General features: G+C 40.3%; 3 protein-coding genes across 8 annotated transcripts in view; 1 reads left to right on the top strand and 2 right to left on the bottom strand.

Moving 5' to 3' along the window:
- BCAT1 (branched chain amino acid transaminase 1) overlaps positions 1-2,526 on the bottom strand; it is a 79,499-nt gene extending 76,973 nt beyond the window's left edge. For both annotated transcript variants that reach the window (XM_069862402.1, XM_069862407.1), the window contains exon 1: positions 2,415-2,526. Coding sequence is in view for 1 of the 2 variants with exons in the window: in XM_069862407.1 (XP_069718508.1) it covers positions 2,415-2,477 (63 nt within the window). In the remaining variant the exon portion in view is untranslated. The remainder of the gene's footprint in view (positions 1-2,414) is intronic.
- Positions 2,527-9,686: 7,160 nt separating this feature from the next.
- GOLT1B (golgi transport 1B) lies at positions 9,687-23,322 on the bottom strand. Of its 2 annotated transcripts, XM_069862284.1 has the most exons (6): positions 23,207-23,322; positions 18,896-18,987; positions 16,918-17,096; positions 13,614-13,695; positions 12,618-12,651; positions 9,687-12,261 (listed from the first exon to the last, which is right to left on the bottom strand). In XM_069862284.1, exons 1-5 carry the CDS (start codon positions 23,229-23,231, stop codon positions 12,643-12,645), a joined length of 387 nt encoding a protein of 128 aa, XP_069718385.1. In that variant the 5' UTR covers positions 23,232-23,322; the 3' UTR covers positions 9,687-12,261; positions 12,618-12,642. The 2 variants fall into 2 exon arrangements, with proteins under 2 accessions (XP_069718385.1, XP_069718377.1); XM_069862276.1 differs by lacking the exon at positions 12,618-12,651.
- Positions 23,323-23,778: 456 nt separating this feature from the next.
- The window catches only part of RECQL (RecQ like helicase), a 35,895-nt gene continuing 35,585 nt past the window's right edge, over positions 23,779-24,088 (top strand). For 3 of the 4 annotated variants that reach the window (XR_011337848.1, XR_011337847.1, XM_069862242.1), the window contains exon 1: positions 23,782-23,808. The gene's annotated coding sequence lies outside the window, so the exon portion shown is untranslated. Of the gene's footprint in view, positions 23,809-24,088 lie in introns of all 4 variants that reach the window. The other variant, XM_069862257.1, reaches the window with a different exon arrangement.

The following is a 24,088-nucleotide window of genomic DNA, read 5'->3' as shown; positions in this document are numbered from 1 at the left end:
TTCTTAAATTGACTCTTGTACGCAGTGCTAATTAAGAGAACGTGCTTAGAGAAAACTGTGAGGTCTGTGTCTCCTTCATCGCTGCAGAAGACAAGGGAATAAATATCAGAGGCCACTCTACTTCTACCAGTGCTGCTGCCAGTGAAACTGTGCAATAGTAGTACTGCAAACTCAGGAAATGTCAAGAGAAAATCCCAGTGTAACCACAGTGCAGTGTTCACAACGTGCTTACTTTCATATTTACTGACTTTACGGTTAAGTCTTTTCTTTCTTTACTACCCTTTTTGTAAATGGTTTCCCTTTCTAATCTGCTAGAGTGCAGTTGTAAGGAGCTGTTTCATCTCAATGCTACTGTCAAAAGTGTCAAGTTTTGCTTTCATGATGTATGTGAATTATTCTGTCTTGTATAGTGCCAGAGATTGGTTATATAAACATAAATAGATCTCTGTTCCCGCCACTCTTCAGCCAGGTGAGAAAATGCTGGTTAATAGAATTACAAAAAATTGGTTTCCAAAGAAACACGGGTAAATGATGCTACTCAAAATGAAGGTTCACGAGAACAGCAATGTTTTAGTGGCTATTTTGGAGGGAAGAAAGATGCAGCAAAGAGAGGAGGCAGAGAAGGCAGCAAAGAACCATCAGACAGATACAATTCATCATCAGTGAACTACTACTCAGTGCTCCTGAGAGCAATTCAGTCCATTCAAGATGCATTATCTTCAGATTACAACCACAACGTAGGGTCAGGCCAAAGGTCCACTTAATTCAATATCCTCTCTCTAACAGCCGGCAGTAACGATGCCTACAGAAGAGTTAGAAGAACAGAATAAGCACGCAGAGGCACTTTCCTAATCCGCTCTTTTTGCCTCAAGGAATTCGGACCACAGCGATTTCCTGAAAGCTGGATTATTCAGGTTTAACAGTTCTTTCTGGATTTTTGTTCTTTTGATTTAAATTTGGTATCTATAAGATGTTGTTCTAGTGAGTAAGACAATTCAGCTCTGTTCTGTGATAAAATAGATAATTTTATTTTTAACTTGCCGCCTGAAAATTTCACATCATGCTCTGTTCTTCTGAAATTATGAAACTGTAAACAGAAATGGAAACCAAAATATTCATCCCCTCTATGACATTTGTGCTTTTGTTGAATCCTTTGTCATCTATCTCCTTTTTCCAGATGAAAAGTCGTAATCTTTTTAGTCTTAATATAAGAACAGTTCCATACCTCTGATCATCTTTGTTTTAGGATGGGGACATGAATTACACAAAACTCGCAAAATGCAGGTTGCCATATTTGCTTTTAATTTGCTTTTTTACCTTGTTTCTTTTCCTAATAATGCCTGGTATTCGGTTTCCTAATTTGACTATTTCTGAGCACTAAACTGAACTGATATTTTTGCAAACAATCTAATTCCAAGATTTTTCTGCTGAAAGATAACAGGTCATTTAGAGCTCATCACTGTTTACATTAATTTAGCAATTTTTTGGATTTTTGCTATGTTCATCATCTGATGCTTGCAGACATTATTACATGTTATTGTGACAACTGTGTACTCAATTTCATAAGGTCCTGCAAATCTTAGCAGATAGATCTAGTTTGGCTGAATTGTTTAATACTATTAGCCTGAAGGTTTTAATTTCATGAGAAACTTTGTACTTTCTCTATTTGCCTCCATTTCCCTACCATTTTCTTGACTGCACAAATTCTCTCTTCTGTTTCTTATCTTTTAACTCATTAATGAGAAATCATAAAAGCACCTTTCTTATCAGAGCTTATTTTCTACGAGCCTTTGGTAAGGGACTTGTCAGGTCCCTTGAAAAGCCAAGTGAACCATATTAATTAGACTTCTGCTGCCTGCGTGCTCACTGAATCCATCTAAAGCATCTCTAGATAGGCAGGTCAGGATTCCCTTTTAGAAGTCTTATACCAAGTGTGCCCCTCAAAGTGATATTTATCCATGTATCATTTTTCATTCCTTATTACAGGCTCTACAGTTTCTCTACATCTACTTAAGTATCCTGAATCCCTCTAGAACAAAAGCGATTTGAATGTAGTTTTACTGTTTCCAGACCTCAATTTGCCAATCTGAATGGCACTTTGCTGTGAGCCTTTTTTCTTTCTAGTTTATTTGTATCATGCTCCACCACAGAGATATATTTCAAGTTATCCTTAAACTACAGCCAGCTGTTGAGGTATAGAGAAGAATCCATAGCCAGGCCATAACTTAGAAATAGGAAAAGGAAAGGAGAAATGTTATCCGAACTACAGACGATTTGTGCAAAGCCAAAACACTAAGTTCTCTAGGATATATATTAAAAATAAGAATTTTTGTTTTATTGATAGGCAAGCTGACCCTAAATTTGCAAATAAAAATCAGAAGTTGACCAGAACTCAGAGAACCCACAGAACTTACCTCAAAACTTGTATGCTGCTGGAACACCCTAAAAACTGAAACTGCCATTGGTAAATGTGTCATAAAGACATATTTTTGCAATGTTGGCTTGTATTGCCTCAGTCTAGTTCCACTTCTTTATACAGCACTCCAGAAGTTATAATGGAAGGGACATTGACTTTACTGATTCAAGCAGTTGTATCAATCCATTAATACAAACATACATTTTCTACCTTCTGAATATTTTATTTTCATAAAGCAGGCTATTGTTCATTTCTATGCTAGATTTCCCATTAACAGAAAGTATTATGTGATTGCTTGACAGCACTGTTAAACTTTAGAAGCTTTAATGAGTAAATTTTTCACAGATATGAGCGAATTAGATAATTTATATGCTTTGAGTCCAAAGTTTTTCCACAAGTTCTAGAGATTCACTGAGAGAGTAGGACCTGTGATATTTGGAGCCCTAGGGGCAGATTATGTTTGTCGAGCGACCACAAAACCCTCTGATTAGTATGTTCCATTCCTTTTGCTGTTCTGCATAGAAGCCGTGCAGAAAAGTACAGCATTCCTTCTGCTTGCTGTGTACTTGTGAGTGGAATTCTTGCAGAAGACCAAAGGGATTTCAGTCGTACTCATTATCCAAACCAGAACTGAATAAACTGACATTTTAACCACAGAAATATAAGGAACTACTGATGGGAAAATGAAAAGTCTCTATGATATAAAGCCAAATGGGAAATTTTAAGAGAGGCATCTTGTTTAATTTCATCGTTCTACAAGGAATGAAGTGCAGAAGCCCATAGTTTGATGCACTTTTAAAGGATTCCTCTTGTAACCCCAATCTGCATAAAGAGGTTAGGGTGAAGGTGGGTAGAAATCAGATTAAAAGAAAACTGGGCTGCTGGGACTATTTTCCTTCTGAAATGTAATGAAAACTTCCTGTAGTAAAGTGTGGGGAAAACAATTCTGGTATCATTTTAACAAAATCACAGGTTTTGGTGTGTGATTTTGATCTTTTAAAATTTTCAAGGCTTCTTTGAATAGAAGCCCTTTTGAAATGTCTTCCAAAGCTATTTAAAAAGAAATATCTCTTCCAGAAATATCAGAATGTTATGTTTTGATCTTTCTTGAGTAGTTTGCTTCTACTTAGCTTTTGTACAAAAAAAATCAATCTTGCTTAGTTTTGCAGCACAAATATTTAAAATAAGGAAACAGCAATTTTCATCTAAAACCTTTTTCAAGGAAAGCCTGTGATTGATTTCAGTCACAAAACTAAAACTCTTCAGAACAATTAAGAAGGTAATTCCAGGGCATGTTTTCCATATAGCTTGCTTGCAGAACTGGGATTACAGTTGTGGAACGATTTTAAAGTGAAGGAAAGAAAAACCTTTGGATGAGAATTAGGTTGGTGTTGTAGAAATTTCCTAAGAGAAGAAGCAAAGGAGTATTATGCAAATATTAAATGTATATACATGTTCATATATGTACAAAATATTAGGGTAGGTTAATTTTTTTATTTGTTTTTTATTTCAGGGGAGGACAGACAATTTAAACTCTTGTCATTTTCTGCTACAACAGAGAAGTCAAAACATTAAGCGTAATACGCAGAAGTGATGGTTCCACTTACTAGACCTCATTTTGGAAAAGGAGAATAAACAAGATTCTTTGTAAAAACAGAAAGACAAAGGCACAGTGGCCTCTCTCGTAGTCACAACCACACATCACCTCACAGAAGTGCTCGAGTGAGATACAAGGTTTCAGCGCATGTTATTTTCAGAGAAGTAAGATCTTTTTTTTTCTGGTGACGCCTTCTCCTGGTGCTCATTTCTTCATTTCCATCTTCATGACTTTTTTCCACCTCCGTAGACACACCAGCTCCACTGTGTGTGGGCTCTGCTGTAAATGGATGAATACAGTGATCTCGGTTTAAAAAACACCAATAAAATGCATGGGAGTAGGAAGTAATTGTTGTAGATGCTAATGGGTGGGGATTGTCTAAGCTGGCATCCTCACAAAGAAGTAGACTGCATAGTCACGCTCTTGGAAAGAAACAGTAGAAAACAGGAATGTGAGAGAAGATAAAGGGGAAAGCAGCCACAGAACACCTGACAAGCAGGAAAACACTAGGAGAAAGGCAGAAAGGAAAAGGCCTGATGTGTGAGAACAACTGGAGATGAATAAAACCACCACACTACTCTTTCATTCCCACCCACTTGGGGAAACAACATTTTTCTGCATTCTTCCTAAATAAGCACTTTGTGAATGTGTCACTTATTTCTGCCCTGAGAGGCAAGAAGAACACTATGGTCTGAGAATTAACCAAGATCAGACTTTGTTTCCAACATTTCTTTCAGACTTCTGTTTCCCAGCTACTCACCTCTCCTCTCCTTTCTTCACGGCCTCGTTGGCAACGTGGGCCCTCTTCCCATAGGCTCTTTTCCAGAAGACTTTGGGCAACTGCTGCTGCCTTGCCTCAGCGCCACCCACCTCACAGCCCTGCCAGACTGGGGGCAGATTCCTTTGCATTGCACAAGGTGAAACATCAGTCACGCTTATGAAGCACAGCACAACCGTCCTAAGGCGTTTAAAATGAGTTGATGTGCACCAGAGGTGGGAAGTGGGGGCACAGTGAGATGCTATAGGTCAGAGTCAGCCACAAAGCCTCTCTTGGGCAGCTCCAGATGGCTATTAACACCTGGACTGTGTGAATCATGAGCTCTCATCACGATCAAACCACTCCTTCACCTTTTGAGGGGAGCATGATGATTCCTCTCTGTTCCTTTTTCCCTATCCAAGGTAACTCACAAGATTTCACAAATACTAAGTTGCTTCTTCTCCCCTGCTTAGGCTTGCTTCACAACTGGAAGAAACATAAGAGAGGGGAAACACTTAATATTTTGGGCTGTTGGTGTTTTGTTTGGGTTTTGGGGGGGCAATTTGAGGATCAGTCTCCATGTAAGTTACCTAATGATAAAAGCTGTTCGCCTCAGCCACTTGGAAGACTCACTGATACACTGCATGGTTTCAACAGGAAAACTAAATCAATATACTTTTAAAGACTGACCTTATGTGATTTTTTTTTTTGAGTAGTGTAAAGATTTTTGGGCCGCAACTGCCTTTTATTTCAAAGCAGTAGAACTCAATTGTAGAAATCCGTGGTTTCAATGCAGGATGGGGGATGATGTGAGTGAGAGCTACCCTGCAGAGAAGGACTTGGGGGTGCTGATTCATGAGAAGCTCAACATGAGCTGACAGTGTGCATTTGCAGCCCAGCAGGCCGATCGTATCCTGGGCTGCATCAAAAGAAGCATGGCCGAGGGAGGTGAATCTGCCCCTCCATTCCTCTCTTGTGAGAACCTCATCTGGAGTACTGTGTCCAGTTCTGGAATCCTCAACATAAGAAGGATATGGAACTGTTGGAATGGGTCCAGAGAAGGGCTACAAAGATGATCACAGGCCTGGAGCACCTCTCATATAAGGACAGGCTGAGAGAGTTGGGGTTGTTCAGCCTGGAGAAGAGAAGGCTCCGAGGAGACCTTATAGTGACCTTCCAGTACCTGAAGGGGGCCACAAGACAGCTGGGGAAGGACTGTTTATAAAGGCTTGTAGCGATAGGACTAGGGGCGATGGGTATAAACTGGAGAGGAGCAGATTCAGACTAGACATAAAGGAGGAATTTCTTCACTGTGAGAGTGGTGAGGCACTGCAACAGTTTGCCCAGGGAAGTTATGGATGCCCCATCCCTGGAGATGTTCAAGGCCAGGTGGGATGGGGCCTTGGGCAGCCTGACCTAGTGGGATGTCCCTGCTCATGGCAGGGAGGTTAGAACTAGATGATCTTTAAGGTCCCTTTGAACCCTAACTAGTCTATGATTCTGTGAATTCAGTGTGAGTTCTTGATTACTCAGATGTTACTGGAAGATATTCTGAGTGCCTGAAGAAAAGGAGGCAGGAAGGCAGCTGGGCTGTGGCAAGTGGAAAGCCCACTTCCCCAGCCCCCAAATTATAACTTTGGCTGCTTCAAACCCTGCCAGCCAAGAGAGGGGCCAGTGTTTTGGCATGAACAGCTTTCTGTAAAAGCTCAACATCTGCTTTATATTTTAAAGTCATATTGCAGTTCCCTCAGTCTAAATTAAACCAAGCTTAAAAAGATTCCAGAAATACACAACACAAGTTTGGAAGACCTTTTTTTTTTTTGGTCCCCCTAATCAAATCCCAAACTCTTGGCTTATTATCTTGTCAATTTGAAAAGAAGATGATGAAAAGTGTATTTTTCCCCTTAACCACATGAGGTAGCATCACTTGACCACTTCAGCCCCCTGCTCTGCAGACAGAACCTCTCGGCTGCCCAGGGGACCACCGGCTCCGAGCTGGGGCTCGAAAGGAGCCGGCGAACCCCCCGCCCCTCCCCGTCGCCTCTGGGCTTCTCTCTTCCTCTAGGCGCCCCCTGGTGGCCGCAACAGAGCAAGAGGTTGCAAGTCACCTACGTGAGGTTGCTCGCGGTTACCTACATTGTCTACTCGATGTTGCAGGAGCCCAGTTCTCGGTTATAGACATCTTGGCTCCTTGATCTTAATGAAATCTATGAGATCCGACACAAAAATCCTGAGACTAACCTTATTGTTCTTAAACCAAGAGTGGGAGGGGAGAGACAAAGAGATGGTTCTTGAATACATTCCAACCTGTCACGGCACGACAGGGCTTAATTCAATCATTCCGTACAAGTGGATGCGTGTTCAGATATAGACGCTTTCTTACTCTTGGTCAGAAGATGTTGCTTTGTCTGTGAAGCAGGGTTTGCTTCATAACAGAATCGCTGTTCTTGAGCACCCATCCTATTCAGCAGACCTGGCTCCCTCCTCCTGAAGATCAAGTTCAGAGGAACCCGTTCTTTTGTCAGTAGAACATGTGAAAGCAAACATGACACAGATCCTCAACAGCCTTTCAGAAAATGGTCTGCAGTATTGCTTTGAACGTTGGCAGCATCACATAAAGCATAGCTGGTTTCTTAATTTGTTAAATAAAAAGTTACAGGCAGGATCTCTCTTTTTTTTTTTTTTTTTCTCCTTGTGTTGGACCCTTGTACACCCCTGACCAAACAATAGGTTAAATAAACACTGTTGATTTCTTAGTGAAGAAATTCCTGTGATTTGAGACCTCATCTGCAGTATTGTGTGCAGTTCTGGAATCCTCAACATAAGAAGGGTATGGAACTGTTGGAATGGGTCCAGAGGAGGGCTACAGAGATGATCAGAGGGCTGGAGCACCTTCCATATAAGGACAGACTGTGAGAGTTGGGGTTGTTCAGCCTGGAGAATAGAAGGTTCCAGGGTGACCTTATAATGGCCTTCCAGTGAAGTGGGTGTATGTGAAAGCTGGGGAGGGACTTTTTATGAAGGCATGTAGTAGTAGGACAAAGGGCAATGGCTTTAAATCGGAAAGGGGAAGATTAAGACTAGATATAAGGAGGAATTTCTTCACAATGACAGTGGTGAGGCATTGGAACAGGTTGTCCAGGAAGTTGTGGATGCCCCATCCCTGGAGGCGTTCAAGGCCAGGTTGGATGGGGCCTTGAGTAGCCTGAGCAAGTGTGAGGTGTCCCTGCCTATGGCAGCAAGGTTGGAACAGGATGATCTTTAAGGTCCCTTCCAACTCAAACTATTCTATGATTCTAAGGTAAGTCAACTAGAAACCCAGTGCTTTCATGAGCTTTCAGTATTATACACGATACAATACTTCAAACATATATTTTTACAGGAGATCCAATCCATTCCCCAGCAAAGTGGCACTAATACTTCAATGAAAAATGGTATCTGCTAGAAAATATGCAGGTACACACATGCTTTTTAGCAAGTATACCTACAGACATGCTATAGTTCAGCAGGTAAGCTAGACCATTAGTGAGTTGTAAAAAACATATAAATGCATTTCTATTAATAGATCGTAAGCAACATCTTATATTACCAGACGTAACACTCAGTTTGAGATAATTAATTCCACATCAAATTAGTCCTGCACTTTTCTGTAAATTGTTACATAATTGAGGAGCATGCTTTAGCACTAATTGTGCTAAAATTAGGCTTAGCAAGGGATTACAGCAGCTGTGGAACCTCTTTGTTGGACTGCTTATGACATCCAAGTCTTCTGAAAGATGCTTTAATACGCCAGGTCCAATATCAGAGGGGTAAAGCTCAGAACAAATGGCCTGCAAAGACCAAATTCTGCCTGGTAAGTTAGTCTGGTAATGTCATACTAGTGCTGTCATAGCTGGTAAGGGCAATCTGAAGGGTAGAAATAACAGCTAAAGTAAGCCAGGACGCGGCAGCCAGAGAAATAAAGACAGGAGTCCAAGGGTAGGAAGTGACATCTGAAGAGACAGCAGGGAGATATACATATACTTGGTTTAGGGATGTAGGCTCTGCTTTCCAGCCTGATAATCAAGTAAACCAGAAAGGCAACAACTACACCACTCTGTACCTTGAAATCTGGCAAGGAAACAATTTTAAAGTAATCCGATAAAACCTTGCCTTTGACGTCTACTGCAGGCACACAATAACTTTCTTTACTATGTCTTTGGCTCAGACTCTAAGCTACAGCGGAACCACCTTGTGAGCAATAACAAAGTCAGAGTGCCTGGTTAATAAATGGCAACTGTTCACTGAGAGTAACTGGCCATGAGCTACATAAAGATTAACATTATACCTCTCACAATTTAACAGATAACTAGATGCACCTGGGATTTCCCTTCCTTTTAAATTAGAAAGTGATAGTTCTTTGGAATTCTTAGGATAGAACCAACTTCAGTAAAAGCTGAGGCTGAAACTTCAATCAAAACAAGTTTTTAGGGCATTAATGAGCACACAGCACCAACAAAAGCCCCTTACCAACCAATGGAATCCCCTGCTTTGGTGTTCTGCTTCCTCTGTTAAGATCCCAACAGTGGGCAGCAAGCTTGCAGAGCACCACGGAACAGTAATATTTCCTCATAAAGAAAGACAAGGAGGTAGTTTAAGAAACTACTTCCCATGTAAGTGTTATTTTGATGTTTGGTTGGGATGTGTTGGAAACTGGAATCTGAATAACTAGAGGGATGCTGATGTAAAAGGTTTACTGTAAGAAAAAGAGGAAACCTTTCCATTTAAGATTAATCAAAGACACTATTTACTATGAAAGTCACAACTATGTAAGATAGCCAAGCAGTAACAGCATGCACTCCCTAACCTTTGGAAAGGAAAGCTTGTCAAAACATATTCTGAAAATGAGCACATAGAGACACAAAGACAAATTATAGAAAATGGTACCCATTTATTCAAGGTATGACAAGGATATTTACAGTATTCATTTGCTCAGAGTAAGATAAGATCCATCCTCACAATTTTTAAAGCAGCAATTACAAATTACATTTAAAAGGGGAAATGTTCCAAGCATGTTTCTGTTAAAGATACTTTTACAATAACAGAAACATTTTAAGGCTAAGTCACTTTGACCTTTGCTGCCACCCACATTTATCTTGGCAAAACTGTCTCAAAGACAACATTACCTTGAGGGACAAAGACTATGCTAAATCCAACATACAATTTTGTTCCCTCAGAAGCTTTTCACAACAGTTCACATCTGACAGAAATTGACTTTTGATTTAAAACAATGAATTAAATGGAAGTGAGATGAACTGCCTACATCCTGGCATTTCAGAGGCCAAAAGACCATATACAGCAACATATTCATCACCTCTGAAAGATATCATCAACTTTCTTGTTGATGAGGGTACTTCAGCTTAACAAGCAATTTGCTTTCAGTCAGAGCTCCACAGTCCCAGGGTGGAATCCACCTTTCCCATCACTTTTCAAAAGACAAGAACAAAAAAATCACCTGGTAGCTGACATCTAATATAAATGATGAACACTGTCTGCTTTAAACAGTACTTGATTCCCACAGTACAAACTAATGCTCTACCAAAGCAAGCAAGAGTCTGCTAAACTGCTGTAGTGCTATTCCATAGTCATTTTAAAGACACAACAGATCTACGGGAGCAGTTAAAACTGGTTTATCTCTTGAGGTAGAAGCCACAAGTCATTTAGTCCCACCTGTAAACTATAACACATCGTCAGGCAAATATAGCCATTTTTTTCATTTATGAAATAAAAATGCTGATTTTTCAGATGCTATTCTTTTTAAATATAACAGCATTTTTTTTTCACTGCATCACTTTGTGCCTGCTTGAGAAGGAAGCAAATGAAACATCGGGAATAGTAGATTGTGGCTATTTATACGGTTTTAATGAAAATAAAACGTGCCTTATTTATATAAACTTAACGGCAACTTCCAAAAGGGTTGGTAAGAATTGTTCTTAACTTCAAAGTTATTTTGCAAAATACCAATTTTAACTGTATATTAAAGAAAAAAACCAAAACAGTTATTAGGTCTTTAAGATGACACAGCTACTTGAAATACTATCATTGCATTTTGGTAGTTTTCTTAGGATTAAGCTGAAGGGAAAAGGTAAACACAACAGAAACTCCCAAAGCCTGCACAAACACAATTTACTTGATGATTACATTTTGTTAGGTGAGGACACTATGTAACTAAGTCTATTGAAAGTGCACAATCTTTAACATTCCAATAGAAGCAGAAACATGACCCTTGCATTAGTAGGAGGTGTTTATTCCAGGTTAGCTAAGAATCTCTGTAACAGCAAAGATGTTGCTGTGACCTATAGCCACTTTAACTTATTCGAATATAATCCAAACAACAAGTTACAAAACATATGGAGGTTGGCACTTGATCTTTAGTTAGCCCCATTAGTTCAATTTTCTCCCCAGAGACTCACATACACAGAACTTTAAGTTTTCATTTTATTACTGTAAAAAATAAAAGTCAATTTATAGTTCCAGAGTAAACAAAGAAACCTTAGCTTCAATCTATTTAAAAAGAAAGGTTCAAATTTTGATAAGATACATTTCACAGGGTTCATATGTCAGCACCTTAATCAAATGCATTTTTCTTGTGAACTACGCACGTTTCACAAAGTTTTAATGTAAGTGACAAGGGGCTACATTCTCATCACTGAGAACAAACTGGAAGGAGTGCAAGTCAGTCTCCAGCGTTCCCTGTTGAGCTCTACATGTTCAGAACCAACATTTAAGACTGAAGTTATTAAAGATTGACCTTTTGCATATTCTGAAACAGAAGGCAAATACAATCAACTTACATTTGGCTTTGAAACATTAAGATAACAATGTTTTATTTCAGCCACATATTTACAAAAATGTTTACAGAAGAACCGTGTAGGGTTTCCTTTTTTTGTCATAATACACTAAGATGAATAGTCATCTCAACCTTCATGCAAAGATGCATCTCTTGTTAAACAAGAATTTTTCTAGGGTGGTTTTTTTTTTTTGCACTCTGAGGATAGCAAGCAGAGGGCTTGGTAAGTTTGGGTCACCATTAAAATGTAGGCCTGTTTGCTCTACTGCACCTTCAAAATAAGGAGGCAGAGTACAGGCACCATTAATTCCACAAGGGTTCATTGCCTCTAGCATGTTTTCCAAAACCAAAAAAGAGAATCTTGAACAGTCCTAACATGGGTTATTCCATGACTTTCACCTCTTCAGTTTAGTTCATGAACTCTGGAATTACTTTCCTAGAAGCGTACTTGCTGAGCTTCTTTTCTAATGTATACTGTTGACTATACATTTTAAATTAAACTTATGTAAAGAATGTAACAAGCTTTTCCTTTGTATACAACTTAATCTTTGTGCTGAGTATTCTTCAAAAGGATTTTATAAATAATACAATAAGTTTAGAATCAGTCTTCTTCCCTCTTGTCATTATACCATGTTGTTGCTTTCTCCGACTTTATCTACAAGCTGTAGAAAAGGAGACAAAAAGGTTTTAAGCTGCATGACATTTATGTACAGTGAAGTTACTCTTAAATATTACTTGCTGCTTGCACAGTTAGTATGCAACTGAAAATGAGAGTCAAGTAGTACTCACCGCGGTCTCATGATCTGAGTTTGTGAAAATTAGATATTTTACATTGCAATTGTGTTTCCGCATGACATGTTTTTCTCATATAGACATTAAGAGTGCAACATGAAGATGCAACAGAATGAAAAAGGAAATAGAAAAATGCAGATAACACTGCTAGCTTAATGATTAAAACAAAACAATACAGTATCAGCCACACATGCATTAGTAGACCAAGTAAGATATTTCAACTGACCATTACTGTGGGTTCTCTTCTGAGCCTACGTAGGCTTTGAATAAAACATTAACAATTATCTTTTTAAAACAAGATTTAACCCCATTATGATCAAATTAAATGTGACTGAGTAAGATCAATTGACAAATGAAACATTCAATTGATCATAAATTATGAGCCAGAACTTGGCCTAAGATTGGAACACGTGATCTCGAACACTAATTTTTAAAAGCAGACTGTATACATTTAAGTTATACCCTCTATTAATATTTTAGTAGTAGCTATTAGAACTGTTGCTTTCAAAACTAGGGTTAAAAATCCTTGTGTTAAGATGCATACAGAAATTAGCACAGTAAAAGTAGTTGACTGAAACACCCTAGATTACTATCCTTCTGGCACCTTTTAATTGTCTTCAAATCCCTAGCTATTTGGTTAAGAAAATGGAAAATTGCATTTGAAAATCTTAGTATTACTAATAGCAAGACTAGTCTGGTGCAGGTGACCTTAATAAATATATCTGATGAATGATTATGTATCATGAACGTTTCAGGATTCACCATAGAAGCTTCAACTTAACATTTAGCTAAACTTTGCTTTTACAGGCCACTTTTCATAAATATATCCCATATATACATTCCCTATACAAGGAACAGCGTCCTCATCGCATGGACAGAAGAGGCACATGGATCGCCTATCTGGCCACCTAGGGCCCACAGTGAAGCAGGAAGTAGAACCCCAGTGCACCCAGTCACAATCCAGGGCTCTTTCACTTCACAACATGCAAGCAGTGCCAGCTTCTGCAAGGGTGGCCTTTTTTTCCTTTTACATCTAAAAGTCTCTCACTGGGAATGAAGGTGATTTGTATGGTGCAAAAACTATACGGGGATACATTCAAAGTAACTGCTCTAGTAAAGTTTTACTAGCTTTATTTCTGAGTCATTTCGACTACAACTGCTGTAACAATGGAATAAAAAACAGTACAATCTTCAAATTTGGCAGGAAGCACTGAACACTTACCGAGCTTATACCAGGTAAATTCAAGAGATATCCAAGAACTGGAACTCTTCTAATAAAGCCAACCACCACAGGAAAGAACCCCCTTTAGGTAAGATATAAGAAGACTGTATTAGTTTTTATAATTAAACTATTGTCATAATGCTATAAAATGAATAAGCAACAAGTTTGTTCTTTTTAAACCAAGATTTTACATAATCATGTAGGTTGTTAGCAGCATATTAATTTTGTGAACTAGACCAATATCCACTGAGCAGAGAAGGGAGAAAACCAGGAATTTTTTTTTTTTTTAAGCTGACTTAATTTGATTTTCTTTATAGCTTTCAACACCAGTCAGCTCTTCAAAAAATAAAGAATACTCAACTTAGTCAACAGAACTGGTGGTTCCAACTGATTTATCAATGATCACACATATTTTGAGACAATTTATTTCACACTATAGGAAATATATTCTTGCAATACCCAACGTAAAAACAACTGAAGTTAATGGAGTAATTCCCTTTGAAACCACATATGGTACTCTTTACATTATATAAAGAAAATTAACCATAAAGAGTTGTCTCTTCACTTTTTTGACAATTTCAAGTCAGGTCAGGGACTTGAATCATGAGCCAGGGGATGTTTCCAAGCAGAGCTGTGATGGTGCAGCCCCTAGCACTGTCCACTTTGTCTCTGCAGCAGGAAAGTAGCTCAGCTGTTTCCAGTCAATCGTAGCAATTTAGCTGGTGGTGGCATTGTGAGTTCAATTATGGAGTTATACATTCTCTACATATAATAAGGATTAATGTATAATGAGACTACACCCACAGAGAAACAGTGATGTTTCACAAGCCATCATCATCTTCACTACACTCTTAAGAACTATTTGCTGGGTATCATTGATACTAGCAAGTTTTTCCTGAAGATTTTTTTTTTCCCTAAAGACTAGATCATTTCAGTGGTCCAGTAAATTGAGACGCAGAGCACACAAATCACATGTAACAGATTAAAACAACTAGCGTAGCCAAGAAAAAGGAATAGTCAGGACAGAAAGTATGGTATTGTTAGCCATAACTTTGGATGCCTGTAAGCTGAACAAGGCTCCAAAAGCAGCTGAGAATACAAGAGATACTGTCCTGTAACAGCCTTCTCCCACAAATGCAATCTGTGCACACGGAAGTATGGCAAAAGACTTGTGGCAGCATGTTAAATAAAGACAAGATGGGAGAGATATTCCAGGTTTAAAACAGACTGAAATAATAATTGTGTGTGTCTCACTTCATTCAGAAACATCTGTAAAAAAATTTTTTTCAATCCTGTTCTTGGTCACCAGTATCTGCTTCGGAGATGTCAGCAGCTCTGCAACTACTGCTAGAGGGCATATGAAAGATGGCTGTATAAAACCAGTCTAGACATGGAAGACAATGGTCTACAAGTAAAGATTCCAGAGGGATCTGAACATCTAGAAGAACTGGTTTAGTGGTCTAAAAACCAAGAAATTGATTTTTAGAAAATATACAATACTGTGATTTACATTTGTACTATATCTTAGCTGGAGTTGAAGCAAAGTTACAAGGACTGCTAAATTGCTCGATTAATATGTTTTCCATATAAAAGTCTAGGTAATCCACACGACTAGAATTAGAACACAAATTCCAAGGTGCATGGGTTGATCTAGCGCCCCTTGGTCCTAAGAAAAATACATACTTAAGAGACCAATGATAACCAGGGAAGTTTTCTGTTACACATCTAGACAGCAGGATCCAAATGAATCATATGTAATGAACCTCGAGAAAAGGCTTCATTTTTAACTTCTTCAGAAAGGAGCAAGTTGCCAAAAAAACATGATAATGGCCGAAACAAACAAAACTGAAGCAAAACAAAAAGCTTTGTTTGAAGTAGTAACTACCTAACACCATAGCAAGGGAGTTAGATTCTAAGAATTATTAAACACTAGACAACATGGTCTAGAGATATTTTAAAATAAAACAGATCAGACAAAATTTCACATCTGGAATTATCTATTGTTTGTTGATACTCTTCTGGCTAAGTGATAGTCCTAGTGTCCTAAGGACTACTGACCTTCTACAATCCCCTTCAATATTATTTTACCCTGCTAGCCACTGGCTAGCACCAACAGATAATCTATAATCATACCTGCTTAGACATAGTAATTTATAATTCTCTTGAGTCCTTTTTGAGGATTGTTTGGTTGGAAACACAATCTACTTGCTTTGTTCTAGTTGATTAAACCCAAGTGCTACATGCAAGAAGCGACAACTTATTCAGTAAAATACTGTGATTTTTCAAAACACTTGTAGTGATATAGACTTCAAAGGAATACAGAGTAGAACAAAAAGAAGCATATGCAAAATTAATTTTCAGAAATCTCACTGTCTTCAGTAGCAGCCAAGTTAAGATTTCTTCAAAAATAAATACTTTTTTCTAAACTGAACACCAGATTAACATACAGCTTTACTGAGTGGAGAAAAGCAATGCCATGGTTTGATTTTGATTAACAAGAACTATATTACTTATACAGCAGCTGAACACTAAAAAGATTTTAGGGGTGTGTGAAAACATTAACAGGCATTAACAGAACAGTCTTCATCTGAACACATGTCCAAGACAAGTAAGAGCCTCCCTTCTTACCTGCTAGTGCATTTTGTACTTTGTGGTATACTGAAGCATGGAACTTTAACCATGGAAAGAAAGATAAAGTACAGACATACGGGCTGTAACAAGTCAAATTCTTTCACCATTACAACTGCATTTACTAAGATGTTAAATGACACATTAATGCTAACAAAACCCAGCAGTTCTGTCTATACTAGGTCACAAATGTAACAAAAGTGACAGAAAACATCTTTTCACTGGGCTACCACAATAATGGAATGGTAAGACTACAAACCTAGGATGTTAGCAACCAAGTATTTTGCCCCATTTGTCAAAGAAAAGAAGAAACTCCTCACCAAAAAAATACTAAGTATCCAAGTTTCTTTCTTTTATGAGGGAATATTTAAATTTTGCACTGCTAACAATTTGGATTCCCAGACATTTTGAAGCTTTAAAATTCTTTGGTTACACTTAAACATCATCAGAACGTCAGTTTAGTATATGCCTCACAAGCACTAGCAGATTTAAGTCTTGGAAAAATATTTACCAACTTTCCACCTCTTGCAAATGTAAATCAACAACTTTGTATAAAATCTATCAGAAGCAAACATTTATAGGATGCTGCTTTGTCAGCTGTAACACAGCAACTCTAATCAAATACATTTATTCCTAGATACACCAATACAGAAAGGTATTTTGAATCAAGTCTTACCTGAATAATAGGAAGAACCCATAAATTTCAAGGATCATTCCTATTAAAGGCCAACCAATGAGAACTATGAGCACACCGCCCAGGAAAAAGCCCGTTGCTTTCATTTTGTGTTTTTGAAAGAAGAACCTAAATGTTCTTTCTAAACCGATAACAAAAGACAAGCCAGCCACAAATAAAACCTAGAAAAGAAAAAACAAAACAACCAAATAAAGAAAACAGCTAATTATATTCCTATGTTTAGGATGTAAACATATAGATATTCTAAAAAATTAGACCGCACGTCTTCCAGTAGTTCTTTTGGTGTTAAAAGATAGATGATGAGAAGGAATTTACCAGCGATTCTTCTGACAAGTCCATTTTAAAGCATTTGCAGCTAGCAAAACTTCTGCCAGCTACTTAAAAAGTAAAGAGTGTACACTTGTGGTCTCTGACACACAATCATGTCAAAAGGCCTGGTGACAACAGTTGTCTGCCCTGTAACACAAGTACACTCATTATCCACAAGCAGTGCTGGAGCTTACTGCCACAAAAGTGATGCCAAAGGTCCCTTAAAACTGAGAACAGGCAGGTTACAAAAGAACTCCTGGTTCTGTACCACAGACATCTTAAATAGCTTGTACTGATCTACAAAACAGTGCTAAGCCAAAAAGGGAAAACAGTAGAAGAGCATTATCAGTTATCTCACTGTGTATAGTCTTTCAACTGCTTATGAGTACCAGTACAGACTGAACACTATCACGCTAGCCCCAAATGATTACAAATACTTTTAGCATTCTTCAGCAACACAACTTGTATATATTGCAGCCCGTAAGCATACATCTGGGCAACATTTTTGCTGAAAAGGGAATAGGATCTCAAATTGTATCTATAATTTTGAATAAAACCTAAGTTTCATATGTTATTTAATAAACAAACCACTTTATTACCACCTTTCCCCCTTTCTGATATAACTTCTTTTAAAAAGCCTTCTGTAAGGATACAGTATCTTTTCTTTCATTACCTTTGGTTATCACAAAGCCCTTCACTGTCTCTTCCTATCTATGTTTTCATAATTTTCCCTAAACAGGATCTTGTATTTCCATCTTACATTAGGAAAAGAAAAAATATGCATTGTTTTAGTTTTCACTCTTCCACTATACAACTTGGTTCAGATGGTGCAGAACAATGTTTCATCTAACACGTCCAAATTCAAATACATGCTATAAAAGTTTCCCTTCAGTGAATCTCAGCATTTGAGACTGCTGCCACAGAACAAAACTTATCAGTTTTGACCACAGACTTCTAGGCATCAGTAAAGGACAATGTGAACTCTACCAGGCTGTGCTCTCAGCAGGCTGGCAATGATGAGATGAGCAGAGGCACAGAGATTATCATATTCAGAAAACAGCCTGTCATTTTATATTTGCTTTGGATTCAAAATTTTGTGTACCAGAACTAGGATTTAATTTTTATCCTGCTTTAAGTGAAAAGGTAAAGCTGAACATATTAAACCGCTCTACTATCAATGGCGAGTGGCTCTTCTAAACCCAAACTATCAGTAATTCATACTTCTTTCTTTCCTCAAAAAGCACAGCAAAGCCACATTTGCTAGAGAGTACAGAACACTACGCTTACCCAAATGGGTACTTAAAATCGACAGTTATCTTACAAGACCACAAAAAAGAAAGCATTAGCAATGACAGGTGATGTAAATATCTTATTTGCAGCAGCATTCTGCAACAAGCTGCTTATTCTCTGACCACCATACTGCAGGCCTGACCTGGAGATATAAAACAGATTTATGCAAGCTGCTCTAGCTTTAAATCAGGAAAAATTATTCACTCACTGAGCATAACTCTTCCTTTATGCAAAATTGCCAGAGTATTTTTTTGACGCATTTTCAAATTGATAACATATTAAAAATAAGCTAAATACAGAACAATATCACATACTTAATTCTAAGCAGTGCAGAACTTAAGACTAAATGGCAGGCACTTACATTTCCAATAGCCAAAAGAGCTTTGTCAAAGAAGAGTATCATTCCAAAGAAAAGAAAAAACACTCCAAAGCCTGTTAGTCCCATTCCAATCTCTGCAAAAGAAATAAATTTAGGCGTGTAACAAAACATGGTAGCAGGAAAACCTCATGGCAACAAAATCATGAAATCATGAAATAAATAGAACATCCAATCTACAGATGTTTTAAATTTACAGAATAATTCATTCTATATTATGACCAACTGAAAACTTGCCCGAAGTGTACAAATACAGTAAGTCTTGCAGACACCAATTACTTCAGTTACAGAGATGCAAGGAAGCTGCTTATCAAAAAATACATATTTAGAGCTATACACCAGAATGGAATGAAACAAAAAAAACCATGCATGCGTATACACATACAAATACATCCCTTCTGATTTACTGCTAGCACGGAGGAAAGGACTGTTTTGTGAACAGATAACGAAACTTTGTTTTGCATTTGCAACTTTTATTCCATTCTGTTTACCACAGCAACATAAGCACCATGGCCCCTTCCATCCTCCCGAGACCTCACATTCCATGTCCCATAATGTTGTATGGCAGTTCCACTTGCCCCAACTTCTGGATTCAACACAACTCAGATCAATGCTGTAGGTTATTTCTAAGTTACACAAATGCTGACAGCTATCAAACACTAGTCTGGGGCTCCAGCCAGTTGCCAGTTTTCACAAAACTAGTAAGACACTAAATATCTTTGCATTCTGACTGTCCGCAAAGGTTGCTCAAGAAATACCTGGAAGGCAAGAGTAGGATGGAAGATTTGTTTTACTGAGAAACTGGGCCAGAAATGCTAAGCTATGTTTAAAGCTACCATTTGATAACAGCTTCTGAGGTATCTTGATGACCATACTTAGAAACACTTTAAAGATTAAGCCTCTAAAGCTTTCATTTGACTCTTGCACAGACTGCATAGGAGAGAAATAATGGAAACCACGGCAACACAGCTCCAAGAATCTTTGCATTCATCCATGCATTCATCCTTACGTTATTGCTGTCCCTGTGACCAGAGAATTTTGAAACCTACAGGATACACACACACACAAAAAAAAAGCTAGCAAAACTAGCCCTAATACTACAGACAGGCTGGCAGCCCAGCTTGTGTCTCTCCATTTATATAAACGTGTGCGTGTGCATATATATACACACACACACGTTTATATACATATATATACACACACACACAAGATGCTGGAAGTTTTATACAAACAACAAACCCCATCGACACTATCACAGCCTTCACCACTGTTAGCCAGATCTGTCTAAATGTATTTTAGTTGCACTTTTTATTGCAATGTAGACCTGGCTGGTGGTTTACTGTTGCTTGAATAGCTCAGGAGTAACAGAGAATCATTCTGCCTATTTCAGATTTTCCTTTTAGTTATTAAAAAAATAATTTCAAAACAGAGCAGAATAAAGAGATCTGTTACAGCAACACTGAACTTCCCTAATTTCTCTAAGAGCTCATCTTCCAGCACAGTTGCAGACCACATGGTGTTAAATCTGTAGTTCTACAATACCGTCTGCCACTTTAAAATGCACATAGCAAAAGTTTAGCCACCCAGAATTAAAACTACTAAGCAACCTGCTATAATTGACTTGATGCAGACATTTTCAATACTTGTTTACAATGAAAAATGGAATTTCAAATTATATTCTCAATGAATCTGCTGACTGAAAGCAACATAACAATTGCAATCTGCCCTTTTCTCTAGTACTCTTTACTTTAGAAGAGCAGAAACAATCTGTATTCTGGAAGGAAGACATTTGGAGGCAGGACTCCAAAGGAATTACCAGCTGCCAATAAGATAAATATGCAGTCATGGGAAGTGAATATTTATTCCTCCCGCAGACACAGCACAAAGTAGGAATGTAGCAAGAAGGCAGAGGCCAACTCCCAACAGCTGCTGCAATTACTACTCTGACACTTCTCCTATATTTACTTGAAACATGTTTGTTATCATTTACTCCTACAACAGATTCATATTCACTTTAGAAGTCAACCATATTCTCTGATTAGAGGAGGGAAAAGAAAATTTAACTTTCCAAATATCAGCTACTGCAGCAGTCCTCTCCAGGTATTTATCATGCTACTCCACTAGTGATTCTATAGCAAACTCTGTATTTTTCCAGACAACCAGGAGTTTAAAAGCATCATATGAAATATCTTCAGAATTTCAGAAAAATGGTGGAAGAAAAATAAAAAATAATTGAGCTCCACTCACTACTCTTGGCTCTGATGGTTAAAACCAGAGTCAGCATTGGAATGAGCCAAAGGTCCCAATCGAGGAACTAAGAAAAGGAAACACTAGATCTACTCTTTCCGAAGAGTGGTTCCCCCTGCCCAATGAATACTGTGGGCAGGAGGATAGAGCAGTGGGAAAAAGCAAAGCACGAGTGTTTAACCAATCAGAACTCTTAAAAATTAACCCAAATGGTTAGTATCCATCCCAGTAACAGAGCACGGCACCTGAATCTCTCAGGTGATCATTGACTTTGAATGGCGCTACCTTGCTTTTCTGCCAATCTTCATCCTTGTCCAGCATCCTGCTGTCCAGTTAAAGTTAGTTTTTTCACTTTTCTTTTCTACATCTTTTACATTTACCTTCCTTCATAACTGACACTATGGTGCTTATCGAGCAGATTTATTTCCCTTTACAGTAACCATGCCAGAAACGTATCAGATGCTAATATAAATCAAAGACCTAATAGATTTTCACCTTGCAGTTTTAACTCTTATGAACCTCTTTACTTTGATTTCTTTGTGTTTTCCTTTCAGCATCCAAATGTTTAAGTATCCCGAGTATTTCTATTCAGTGAGAACAATACTATGGTCACACATAAGTTCTTCTTTTTTCACTCCAGCCTGAGTGCCTGGCCTTCACCTTAAGACCCCCGGTATCACCCACAAACGTTTAGCGCGACAGCAGCAAGCTAAGAGAAACTGAGCGAAGTCACCAACACCCAGTTCCGCGAGTCCAAACCACTCCTGACCACACGGAGGCATACTAGAAGACTTGAATTGCTACTTTTGTGTACCGTTCAGCTTTCATTCATTCATTCCTGCCAGCTCACAACCCCAGGCAAACGCCGGCGGCACCGGTGCCCGTGCCCCTCTCCACACCCGGGACCGGCCGCACCCTACGACCCCGCAGCCCATCTCGGCATCACCCAGCAGCTCCGGAGCTCCGCCTCCCAGCCGGCGGGGGGAAGGGGGAAGGAGGGCCAGGAGCCCTCCCGAGCCCCTCTCCGCGGCCTCCGGCCCGGCGCCCCCAGCCCCGACCGCAACCAAAGCGCCGCGGGGCCACCAACAAAGGGCGAGCGCCCGGCGCTGCTCCATCCCCACCATCACGCAGCAACCCCCCTCCCCTCCTCCATCACCCCCGATTACCACCAAACCCCCTACTCCCCACCATCATCCCCTTCCCCCAATACCACCATCACCCCCCTTCACCACCACTCCCCCAGCCACCACCATTACCCCTCCCACCATCAACCCCCACACTCCCCAACTACCCCCCACCATCACCCCCCTACCACCAAGCCCCCCATGATCACCACCAACTCCTCACCATTACTCTCCATACTCATTCACCACCATCATCCCACCATCACCCCCACTACGAGTCCCTCAGAACCAACTCCCCATCACCCCCCTACACCACCACTCCCACTACCCATCACCATTACCCCCCACTACCTCCCCTCACCATCACCAATACCACCAACCCCCCATCACCACCACCTACTACCCACTATTACTCCCCATACCCATGCACCACCATCATCATCCCCTCATCACCATCACCCTCCCACCATCAACCCTCCTCACTAGCCCCTCAGAATCAATCCCCCATCACCACCACTCCCCCATCAACCCCCACTATCCCTACAACATCACTCCCCCTACAACCAAGACCACCAACCCCCCCATCACCACCCCACCTACTCCCCATGCCCACTCACCACCATCATCCTCCTCATCACCATCACCCTCCCACCATCAACCCGCCCAAACCCTCCAGAATCAACCCCCTCATCACCACCATTACCCTCTATCACACCCCTCCACCATCACTCCCCTCATCAATACTACTGACCTCCCCCACCAACCCCCTCCCCATCACCGCCATTACCCCCGACACCCATTCACCGCCATCATCCCCCCACCCATCCTCACCACCCCTCAAGCCCCCCCTCCCCATTACCCTCCTCCTACCAAACCACCCGCCCCGCCCCGCTCAATCCCGGTGGCGACGCGGGGCAGCGCTTACTCTGGGTATCCGAGAGGGAGATCATGGTGGCGGCGGGCTCGTGGCAGAGCAGCAGCGGCGGCGACGGCAGCGGCAGAGGCGGCGGCGGCCACGTCCACGTCTTCCGGAAACACGCACCCGCCCGGCCGCGCCGCCGATTGGAGGGAGCGGCGCCAATCAGCGCCCGCCTTGTTCGCGCCGCTCCGCTCGCGGGCCCCGCCTCCCGTCTCGCGCGGCTCCAGGCGGGCGCCGATTGGCGGAGACGCGCGGGGCGGCGATTGGCTGCGCGGGGCCGGCGGCGGAAGTGGCGGAAGTGGCGGAAGCGGCGGGCGGGGGGGAGCGTCCTCCCTGCTGCCGCTTGGGCTTCTTTTCACCTTCCTCGCATTCCCCTTCCCTCTCTTCCCGAGTTACGCTCGGTTCAAGGTGGCTTCTCAGGGTTTTACGGCTGGGGGGGAGATTTTTTTTTATTTTTACTCACCGCTGAGGTGACACGCCGCGCTCGCGCGATGGCTGTTGGTTCTGTCCCCTCATTCCAAAGGTTCTCGGTTTGGTAATGCCCTGTTAACATCCCTCGCTTCTTAGAGTCGGGACTGAAGAGCTTTCATGTGGAGACGGGAGAGGAGGTGGGTAAGAAAGCTTCCAGCACTGGGACTTCATTCCAGCGTGGGATTTAATCTGTTCAGGGTGGGAAGGGGCGCTGCTTGCTGACCTCTCTGTTCGAGGCATGGCCGGTGTGTATCTGCTCAGAGGTCTCATTTTCCTTGCTAGAAGGCTACTTAGAAAAAAAGCTTTATTGGGATGACTTCACTGGAATCCGGCTTGTTATACTGCGGGGTAGAACTGGCTAGTGGGCAAGATGCTTCCATTTGTCTTTTGTCCGCTGTGATTTTTTAAGAGTTGATC

Source organism: Phaenicophaeus curvirostris, chromosome 1 (genome assembly GCF_032191515.1).
Source record: "Phaenicophaeus curvirostris isolate KB17595 chromosome 1, BPBGC_Pcur_1.0, whole genome shotgun sequence".
Taxonomy (NCBI): Eukaryota; Metazoa; Chordata; class Aves; order Cuculiformes; family Cuculidae; genus Phaenicophaeus; species Phaenicophaeus curvirostris.
This window is presented reverse-complemented; position numbering and strand designations above follow the sequence as displayed.